Source organism: Strix aluco, chromosome 3 (genome assembly GCF_031877795.1).
Source record: "Strix aluco isolate bStrAlu1 chromosome 3, bStrAlu1.hap1, whole genome shotgun sequence".
In the NCBI taxonomy this organism is placed as follows: Eukaryota; Metazoa; Chordata; class Aves; order Strigiformes; family Strigidae; genus Strix; species Strix aluco.
The window spans coordinates 132,936,933-132,946,727 of record NC_133933.1 but is presented as its reverse complement, the minus strand read 5'-3'; the positions used below and the strand labels follow the sequence as shown (position 1 = coordinate 132,946,727).

General features: G+C 70.9%; 2 protein-coding genes across 2 annotated transcripts; one reads left to right on the top strand and one right to left on the bottom strand.

The window, feature by feature from the left end:
• The first annotated feature begins 1,643 nt into the window (after positions 1 to 1,643).
• On the top strand, positions 1,644 to 1,934 carry UCN (urocortin). Its single transcript, XM_074820883.1, has one exon. It carries the CDS (start codon positions 1,644 to 1,646, stop codon positions 1,932 to 1,934), a length of 291 nt encoding a protein of 96 aa, XP_074676984.1.
• A 4,293-nt stretch (positions 1,935 to 6,227) lies between these two features.
• Positions 6,228 to 9,538, bottom strand: TRIM54 (tripartite motif containing 54). Its single transcript, XM_074820882.1, has 10 exons — positions 9,274 to 9,538; positions 8,867 to 9,039; positions 8,240 to 8,411; positions 8,055 to 8,150; positions 7,746 to 7,979; positions 7,482 to 7,504; positions 7,244 to 7,368; positions 6,836 to 6,937; positions 6,575 to 6,613; positions 6,228 to 6,349 (listed from the first exon to the last, which is right to left on the bottom strand). Exons 1-10 carry the CDS (start codon positions 9,439 to 9,441, stop codon positions 6,339 to 6,341), a joined length of 1,143 nt encoding a protein of 380 aa, XP_074676983.1. The 5' UTR covers positions 9,442 to 9,538; the 3' UTR covers positions 6,228 to 6,338.
• Positions 9,539 to 9,795: the final 257 nt, after the last annotated feature.

Genomic DNA, 9,795 nt, shown 5'->3' with positions numbered 1-9,795 from the left:
GGCCCATCTTGGCACCTGCACCGGCATCAACACCTGGTGTCAGCTCGGTTCCCCTCCACCCGCAGGCAGAGGCACGGGGCTGCCAGGCAGGGCCACACCATTGCTGGGGGGTCTGCGGGCAGGGTCTCAGCGCTGCTGGGGGTCTGCAGGCAGGGTCTCAGCACTGTTGGGGGTCTGTGGGTCTCAGCTATGTTGGGGGTCTGTGGGTCTCAGCTATGTTGGGGGTCTGCAGGCAGGGTCTCAGCACTGTTGGGGGTCTGTGGGTCTCAGCACTGTTGGGGGTCTGTGGGTCTCAGCTATGTTGGGGGTCTGTGGGTCTCAGCTATGTTGGGGGTCTGCAGGCAGGGTCTCAGCACTGTTGGGGGTCTGTGGGTCTCAGCTATGTTGGGGGTCTGCAGGCAGGGTCTCAGCACTGTTGGGGGTCTGTGGGTCTCAGCTATGTTGGGGGTCTGTAGGCAGGGTCTCAGCACTGTTGGGGGTCTGTGGGCAGGGTCTCAGCACTGTTGGGAGTCTGCGGGCAGGGTCTCAGCACTGTTGGGGGTCTGTGGGTCTCAGCACTGTTGGGGGTCTGCGGGCAGGGTCTCAGCGCTGCCGGGGGTCTGCGGGCAGCGGTGCGGTGCACCAGCAGCTCCCTCACCCTTTGGCAGCGGCGCCCGGTGCCCCGGGCCGGAGCATCCCGCATGCAGCGCAGCGCTCCCGGTGCCGTCGCTCTCTGAGTCACGGAATTTGGCTGCTGGCGCCTCGCTGCTGCTCGGGGCTGTCTGCAGCGCCCGGCCCGCGGCCCTTGGACCTCGGCACCGACAGCTCGGCCCGGGGATCGCTGCTGCCAGGCCCCGCCACGGCCCGTCCGGTGCCGGTGGGTGCCGGTGACCGGGCGGGGTTTTCCCCCTCCACCCCCGCCCCCGGGACGTCGCTGCTGGACGCGGCCGCTTGGCGCGGCCCCCCCGGAGGGTTCCACGCCGAGGAGCCGCGGGTCAGCCCGCTCGGCTGGCCCGGAGCAGCTCCCCGCCCCCCCGGGGCCCCGCCCTCGCCCTCCCGGTCCTTCAGCACCGCGGACAGAGGCACCGCGGGCACCGGGGCCGGGCCCGAAGGCGGGGGGGGGGGGCAGCGCCGGGGGGAGCCCGAGGGGAGCCCGAGGGGAGTCCGGGGGGAGCCGGGGCACCGGGAGACAGCACGGCCCAGACTCCCGGCCCGGGGCACCTGCCCCCCGCCGCCCCGCCGCTCCCTCCCGCTGCCGGGCACCCCCGCTGCCCGCCGCCGTCCCGGTGCGCCCCCCCCCGCCCCCGCCCCCCCGCCGGTCGGTGCGTCCCCGGCGCTGACGTCAGCCCGAGCTCCCGGACCTATATAACCACCGGCCGCGCCGCCGGCTCAGCTCCCGCGGGACGGATCGCGCTCCGCTCCACCGCCGAGGCACCGGGGACCGCGCACCGGGTACGGGGCGGCTCACGGGATGGGGGGGGGGAAGGGCAGCGCACCGGGCAGACGCCGGTGCGGGACACCGGGGAGGGTTCGACGCAGACGGGACGGGGCAGGCAGGCGGGGAGGGGGCCGGTCCCCGCGCTGCCGGGTACGCGATCCCCTCGGGTCCCGGTGCGCCTCGGTGCGCTGAGCCCCCGGCCCCGCAGGTGCGGACGGAGCCGAGGATGCGGCGGGCGCTGCTCACCCTCCTGCTGCTGCTCGCCCGCCAGCCGCCCGCCGCCGCCCGCCCCGACGGCTCCGTCCCGGCGGCCGCGGCCGAGGACCGGGGCCGCCCGCTCTGGCCGCCGCTGGCGCCGCCGCCCCCGGAGCCGTGGCGGGCGCGGCGGGAGGAGCCGCCGCTCTCCATCGACCTCACCTTCCACCTCCTGCGGCATCTCCTGCTGCTCGCCCGCGCCCAGAGCCAGCGCGCCCGCGCCGACAGCAACCGCCTCATCCTCGACGCCGTGGGGCGCTGAGCGCCGTCCCGGGCCCCCCCCGGGTCCCCCCGGGGCTGCGCCGGGGTCCGGGCACCGCCTCAGCCTCGGCAAACTCACCGGCACCGGGCCTCACCTCCTGCAGCCGCCTCATCCTCGGCGCTGGGGCGAGCGGGCGCGGTACCGGCGCCGGGACGGGCCCGCACCGATTTTGTAATAAAACGTGGTGGAGATCCGAGGCGTGAGCGAGTGCGGGGCGGGGGGGGGCGGCCGGGACTGCGCAGGGCCGGGCTCACCGGGAACGGGGGGACGGGGCTGGGCGGGCAGCACCGAGCTCACCGGGCCTGGGAACGGGCACAGGGCGATGGGAGCGGCGGTTCCCTCGGCACAGCGGGGAGGGCAGAGGGGTGCTGCAGCCACATGCAGGCAGCCGGGGACGTGAGCGGGGGGGGAGGAAGAGCTCTGCGTGCGACACACACACACACACACACACACCCCCCCCGGAGCTGCAGTCAGAGCACCACGACAGGGTGGGACGGCTCACGGGGCTGGGGGTGACGGATACAGGCCCTTCAGGGGGGGCACGACCTCCCTGTGCAGGAGCACTGGGGGGCGGGGGGGGGGGGGTCCTCGGTGAGACACATGGTGCTGCGGGGCACAGGGGGCTCGGCACCGGAGCAGAGGGCAGGGAGGGGGCCACTGTGGTGGGGGGTGTTCCAGACCGCCGATCAAGAGGAGAACACAGGTGAAGCTTTTCTGAGATGATGGGGTGGAGGGTTCAGCTTCTTCATGGATGGCCCCGGGCCTCACAGCCACCTCATCTAGTGGGGGGGGTGGATTAGGTGGCATTTAAATGTCCCTCCCAACCCATCCTGTGATTCTGTGGTGAACTGCCCTGACACCGGCCAGGGGGGCAGGACTGGGGCAGTGGGGGAGGTTTCTGGAGGGTGCCTGGGGGCGTGACAGAGGTTGACACCCAGGGGACAGGCAGGGGTGCAGGCGGCAGGGGGGTGCAGCCCCCTGACTTCAAGTGAGCCACGTACCCTGGTAGGCGAGGGTCTGGCAGGAGGCAGCTGCGAAGGATGAAGAGGCTGATGAAGGCCACGGGAGATCCCCCACCCCAGCCCTGCTCAGGGCAGGGGCAGCTGCAGCTGCCTGCTGGAGGCCGTGTCCACCCGGGCTTCGAATGAGGAAATTCCGTCTGGCCGTGAGGAACCTGGAACTGGAGGAAGAAAGACCAGACTGGAAGAGGTTCCGCAGAGCATCTCCCTCCCTGAAGCTGTTCCAAACCGACTGGATACGGCCCTGGGCAGCCCGCTCCGGCCGACCCTGCCCATCTGGGGCTGGGACACGGGGAGCTCCAGAGGCTTTTGCCCCTCGGTGTGTCTGGCTTGCTTCACACCTGGAGGGGCCACAACCTCTCTGGGCAGCCTGGTCCAGGCAACCTGTTTGATCAACCTCACTGTGAAAAAAGGGTGGTGGGGGAGTCTGAGAAAAAAAAAAAAAACTTCGGAAAAAAGTTCCAGTGGAATCTCCTGTGTTTCAGTTTGTGCCCATTGCCTCTGGTCTTGGCACTGGGCACCACTGGGAAGAGCCGTCTTCCTTCCCCCCATCAGGAGTGTAGACACGGTGTCATCCTCCTGAGCCTCCTCTGGCCCAGGCTGAGCAGTCCCAGCTCCTCCCCATGCACAGACACTCCAGCCCCATTAGCGTTGCTGGGCCCTTCCCTGGACCCCAGAGGTCCCATCGTCCTCGCTGCAGGGAGCCCCCGGCCCCACCAGGGCTCTGCAGGAACAATGCAGGGCGAGGAGGGCTCAGCCCCTGCAGCTCGGGGAGCCGTTGGCCCCCTCCCCTGGGAGGGCACGTTCCTGCCTCCTCTCCAGCTCCGTGTCACCACAGAGAGGTTTGGGGGTTTTTTTTGGGTTTTTTTTTTTTTTTTTTGCTGTGGCCTTTGCATCCTGCAACAGGTTGGGCTCCAGACGGGGCCCCCAAAGCCGAGCACTAACGCAGCACTCGCACCTCCCCGGTCGGTGCCCACAGGGATGTGTGGTGGAGCCGCCTGCCAGGAGCAGGGAGAGACCTGGATGTACTGGGGGGGGGTTGGCCTGGGACACTGGGAACCTGCAGTGGAGAACCAGCATGGAGCGGGGGGCACGAACACAGGGCGGGGGGACAGATGACAGAGGAGGAATTTAAAAACATCTCCTGGGTGTGCAGGGGGAGTGTCAGACAGCCAGAGCTCAGCTGGGGCTGGGGTATGTAATGCTGAGGAGAGCATCTACCACCCCACACCCTCCCCCCCAACCCCACACCCCCACCACCCCCCTGGCCAGTCAGGGGCTGCCCAAGGGACAGGCCGGGGCTGGGGCGGGCAGGGAAGGGTGACAAGCACCTGGAGATGGGGGCTACACAAAATAGAGGAGAACTAAGCTGAGGGTCTCCTGAGGCACCCCAACCCCCGAGGGGCAGCACCCAAGGGTGCCCAGGGGCTGCCGAGGTCCTTATGAGCCCCTCACCATTGTCTCTGGAGGGTGATGGGGACAGGGGGACATCCCTGAGGGGTGGAGAAAGGTAAATGCTGCATCCCTGAGCGGCCAGTGCAGGGACAGAGGGGCTGCCAGCCTCACCACGGGCCCCGGGGACCACACGAGCCCTCCCAGGGTGCATTTCTGGCACGTGAAGGAGCAGCCGGTGCCCGGGAGGAGCCAGGCTGGGGCTGTGGGGTCCATCCCCCTCCAGCCGGATCGCCTCTGCCATGGGCGGGAGAGCAGAGACATCCCTGAGCCCATCCCCAGCCAGGACCGAGCGCGTGTGCCCATGCTGGGATGTGGGGTCGGGGGCGGGGGGGGGGGCGGCCTGGGGAGCTGCGCTCTGCCGGGGGCTGGCAGGGAGCAGGGCCGCAGGGCAGCGGGCCGGGGTCACCCGCTGTCGGGGTGGCCAGGTGGCATTTGCTCCAGTTCACAGGCAACACAAAACCTGCGGGGACCAGCCACTCTGCTCCAGGGCAAGCTGCTGCCAGCGGGACGGAGCCAGGCTGGAGTGGGGGGCACAGGGGGGACCTGACCAGGACACAGGCAAAGTCCTGCCCCGTGCAGGCAGCGCCCTGGCAGCTGGAGCCCGTATCTGGGGGGTGTGATTTTGGCACGGGGCCGTAAGGGAGCTGTGCCAGGCCGTGGCTCCTGGGGGCACATGTGGTGCCATGTCCTGTCCCATAGACGGGGCTCTGCTGGGGCACCTGTGGTGTCAGGCCCCGGTGGGCTCCCTCTTGCCCACCTCCCTGCCCCAAGCAGGCTCCACGCTGGCGGGGGGCTGGAGCCTCCCCAGCCCTGTTCTGAGGGTCGGTGTGCTCTTGGGAGAAGTTTTTCCTGGTATCTGATGGGAACATCCTCTGCCCCAGCTTGTGTCACCAGCTTCTGCGCTCTCCCTGTGCCCCAGGGGGGGCTGGCTCCAGCTCCCCCCACCCCAGGAAGCATCTGAGGGGTCTCCTCACCCCCAGTGCCACAAGCCCGGCTCCTGTCCCCACCGTGCCCCACCAGGGCCCAGCTGCCAGCCCAGCCCCAGGTTCACCAGAACCTGCCACGTTTTGCTCTCCCTGCTCCCAGGGGCCCGTCCTCTGGCATCCTGCACCCTGGCCCCTGGCCAGTTTGGTGGCCCTGGACTTGCTGGGGGATGCCCAGGCCTGCTTGGTGCTGGGGGCCCCTTCCTAGGGAGGTGGCAGCGGGGGACACCCCTGTGGTGCCCCAGCCCCAGGGGAGCTGCCTCGGCCCCTGAAGGAGCCCCCCGCCATGTGCATCATCTGCTGCATCAGCCGTGACGCCGTGGCGGCGTGGGACAAGGCGGGTGACGCAGCCAGCGCTGCCATGGCCCCCCCGGGGGGACCCGGCCGGGGGGGGTGGAGGACGCGTGCCCCGACCTGGTGCTGCTGGTGGTGCTCCCGGCTGTGTACTCAGCCAGCTCATCCCCGCTCTGTTTGCTCCGCGCACCCAGGGGACGGTGCTACCACGACAGCTGCGGGGGGCTGGCGAAGCTGGGGGGGGCGGCGGAGCTGGGGGGTCCGGATGGGGTTCCTTGCCCCCAGACAGGCGGGGGGGCAGAGCCCCAGGCGCAGGGTGCGAGGTGCGAAGCTCCTGACCGCAATCCCACCCTGGGATGCCAGAGCCGAGCTGCGCTGGGCCCCTCCCCGGGGATGCAGCCCCTCCCGTGGGGTCCTGGGGGCACCCCTGGGGCAGTGGGGCTGGAGCTCAGCTCAGCGGGGCAGGGGCTGCGCCTGGGCCGGACCCCGTGGAGCCGTGTGGGGGGCAGCCCCCGTGCCCACCCACCACACCAGAGACGACATCCTCACACACGGTTTAATGTCGGAATTACAGCGGCAGCGCTGGAGCTCACCGAGAGCTGCCAGGGACAGCGATGAGCTGGTGGGTGCTGATGCTGCCCCGCGACACTGGTTCAGTGCTGACCTGGGTGGGAAAGCAGCCTCAGCACCGTGTGGTGGGGACCCTGGGACCCCCGCCCCGTCCCCTGTGGGCAGGGACACAGGGACAGCCTGGGGGGTCCCGAGGTGTGACCCCCCCATCCGCATCCCCACGCCAATCTGTCCCCAGGAGATGCCCCCTCGGCCCCACAGCACCCCACGGCCCGGCCCTGTTCCCACCCCCCCTCCTCAGTCCCGGCGAGGGTCTCACCGTGGGGAGAACTCGCCGGCTTCTGCCTCGGCCCCACATCTGCAGAGAGAAAGCGGGTGACAAGATGGAGGCAGGGACAGCCCGGCCCGATGCGGGCCCTGTGCAGCCACGGCACAGCCACGGCGCTGGGCACAGCACGGCACGTCCCCCCCTCTCTGGGCCCTGCTGCCCCCGACTGTCCCCACAGCCCTGGGGACAAGCACGGCACGGCATGGCACGGCACGGCACAGCACGGCACGGCACGGCACGGCGGGGACTCACCCTCCACGGCTTCAGGCACCTCCAGGCTGTCCAGCCGGTCCTCATCTGCCACGGCCTCGCTGCCGTCCCCGGGTCCGTCCGCCTCATCCTCGCCCAGCGGCTCTGCGGGGCAGGGAGACAGGTCAGCGGGAGCCCTCGGTCCCCACGGCGTGGGCAGCCCGGGGACACCCCAGGAGGGACAAGACAGCAAGGGTGGGACACAGCAGGGGACACGTAGCGGACACAAGCCAGGAAGGGGCACGGGGCCGGCCTGACCCCGCGGGGTCCCTGGGCAGTGCTGAGGGGCCACACAACCCCATTCCCGTGCAGGGCAGGAGGTGGGGGGGGCTCTGCCCCTCCGAGCGCTGAGAGCCCCGGGCAGTCCCACGCGCCCCCCGGGCACGGCACCGCTTGTCCCAGCGCCAGCACCTGTCTGGAACTCTATGGTCCTCAGCATCTCCGCCACATAGTCCACGTTGATGGAGAAGTGGTCCATGTTCTCGTAGCCCGGCTCTGGGCGGCTGCTCATGGACACCTTGGACATGTCTGTGATCCTGCAGGGCAGGCAGAGCCCCGGGAGCTCAACACCCGCAGGGCTGCTGCACCCCCAGCCGTGGCCACTGCCCCCCTGGGGCCCCCAGCCCTGTGCCCCTCCGGCCCCACTCACTTTTTCAGGAGCTCCTTGGAGTGCTGCGGAGGAAAGGGGGGGGGTTTGTCAGAGTCTCCCTGGAGCAGTGGGACCTGGGACCCCAGGAGCCAGACGTCACCCCTGCCACAGCCCCCCCCCACCCCTCAGCACATCCCAGATCCTTTGGAGCAACCACAGCCCCCCTCCCTACCCCTGCACAGCTCTGGGGCAGTCCCAGACCCCCCCCCCCGTTCCCCAACAGAGCCTGAGGACAGCCCCTGGCCCCCCGCCCCCCGCACAGACCTGCAGGTACACAGCCATCTGGGGCTCCTCCATGGCCTGGATGGCCGACTCCACCAGTTTGGAGGAGGCCTCCAGGTGGTCGCCGTACTGGCGGATGAGGCCCCGCACGCGCTGCACCTTCGCCTCCTGCTCCCGGGCGATGCTCTGCAGCAGCTCCTTCTTCCGCTCCTCCAGGATGCTGTACAGCGAGTCGAACCGCAGCCCCAGGTGCTGCTTCTGCCGCCGGCCGTTGTCCTGCGGGACCGCGGCAGGGCTCAGGCGCTGCCCCCGGGCTGTGGGTGGTGCCCATGGACCCCCCACGGCCCCCACCTCGATGGTGCGGCAGATCTCCTCCATCTGGGTGATGATGGCCTGGATGCGGTCGTTCCCTGCCACCAGCATGGCGATGCCATCGCTGAGCTCGCTCTGGCGGGGGGACGGAACGGGATGGGAAGGGCACGAGGGCCGGCTGGGTGGGCTGGGCCCCCCTCGCTGGCCCCCCCAGGGCCACCCACCTTCTGGCGCTGGTAGACGGCGGGCAGCGGTGCGACCTCGCAGTCCTTGTGTGCCCCGAAGACCTTGCAGAGGGAGCAGGTGGGCGCCTCGCAGCGCAGGCAGTAGATGTTGATCCGCTCGTCCTCGTGCTCCTCACACATGAGGTGCTGCTCGGCCTTGGCGTGCAGGGGCCTGCGGGTGGGGGGCCAGGCACCGCTGCCCACCGGTGGGCCCTGGCCCCCAAGGACAACCCCAGTTCCCAGGGACACCCCTGGTCCCTAGGGACACCCCCGGGGACACCCCCAGGCCCCAGAGACACCCCTGATCTCAGGTACAGCCCTGGATCCCAGGGATACCCCCAGTTCCAGGGACACCCTTGGCCTCAGGGACACCCCCAGAGACACCCCTGGATCCCAGGGACACCCCCAGGCCCCCAGGGACACCCCCAGTTCCAGGGACACCCCTGGATCCTAGGGACACCACCAGTCCCCAGAAACACCCCCACCCCCCAGGGACACCCCAAGGGACACCCCCAGCCCTGCGCCTGCAGCTCCCCTCCACCCCCCCCCCCCCCACCGTGGGCTCCCTTTCACCCGCGGGTCTCGCTCTGCCGTGGGGTCCCCGGCGCCCCCGCGGGGTCCCCCCACCTGGCCGACTCCTGCTTGTAGATGTCGATGATGTTCTCCACCAGCAGGTTCCTCTGCAGCCCGTACACCCCGTGCCGGTCCAGCACCACCTCGTGGCGGCACGACGGGCACCGGAACCGGCCGCCCGACGGCACCGCGCTGGAGCCCCGCGACTGCCACAGCGGGTTGGACGCCTGCGGGGGGGCGGGCGCGGGGGCTGTCACGGACGCGGCAGCCCCCCCACCCCCACCCCGAAGGCCGGTGTCCGTCCCTTCGTGCCCCCCCCCCCCCGGGTCGTGTGTCCCGCATCGGGCCATGGACACGAGCCCACCCCCCCCGCGGCGACCGGCCCGTCCCCGCCGAGCCGGGAGCGGCCCTGAGGGCGGCCCGGGGGTCCCGGCGGCTCGTCCCGGGGCTCCTGGCAGCACCTGGAAGACGTCGTTGGCGCATTTTCGGCAGAGGTTGTGCTGGCAGGGCAGGATGACCACGGGCTTGGTGAACATCTCCAGGCAGATGGGGCAGATGAGCTGCTTCTCCAGGCTCTCCATGCTCCGCGCCTCCGCCAGCAGCGGCTTCAGCCCCACCGCGAAGTTCATGGCCGCGGTCCCGGCCGGCCCGGCCCGGCGCTGCCCACCACGGCCCCGCTCCGCTCCCCGGCCCCGGCCGCCCCGGTGCCCGCTCTGCCCCGGCCCCGGCCCCGCTGAGCTCGGCGCTAATTTTAGCCGCCCCCGCCCCGCCGGGGCCCCGCAGCTGTCGGCGGCGTCGGGTGACACTGAGTCACGGCGGGGCCCCACGCGGGACCGACAGCCCGGGTGGGCCGAGCCCAACCCCCCGCCTTCCCCGTCCCACCCCAAGCCCAGCTCTGAGCCCCGGGACGAGCAGCGCTGCCCCCCCAGGGCTCCCCGCCGCCTCCTGCCGGGGGGCGGGGGACGACGGGCTGGGGGGGTCCT

Excerpts from the sequence above, each read along its gene's own strand:
- TRIM54 (XM_074820882.1), bottom strand. The coding sequence starts at position 9,441 with ATGAACTTCGCGGTGGGGCTGAAGCCGCTGCTGGCGGAGGCGCGGAGC. Across the intron at positions 9,040-9,273 it reads GCGCCAACGACGTCTTCCAG|GCGTCCAACCCGCTGTGGCA; the intron begins GTGCTGCCAGGA and ends GCCCCCCCGCAG. Across the intron at positions 8,151-8,239 it reads CCGTCTACCAGCGCCAGAAG|AGCGAGCTCAGCGATGGCAT; the intron begins GTGGGTGGCCCT and ends TCCCCCCGCCAG.
- UCN (XM_074820883.1), top strand. The coding sequence starts at position 1,644 with ATGCGGCGGGCGCTGCTCACCCTCCTGCTGCTGCTCGCCCGCCAGCCG.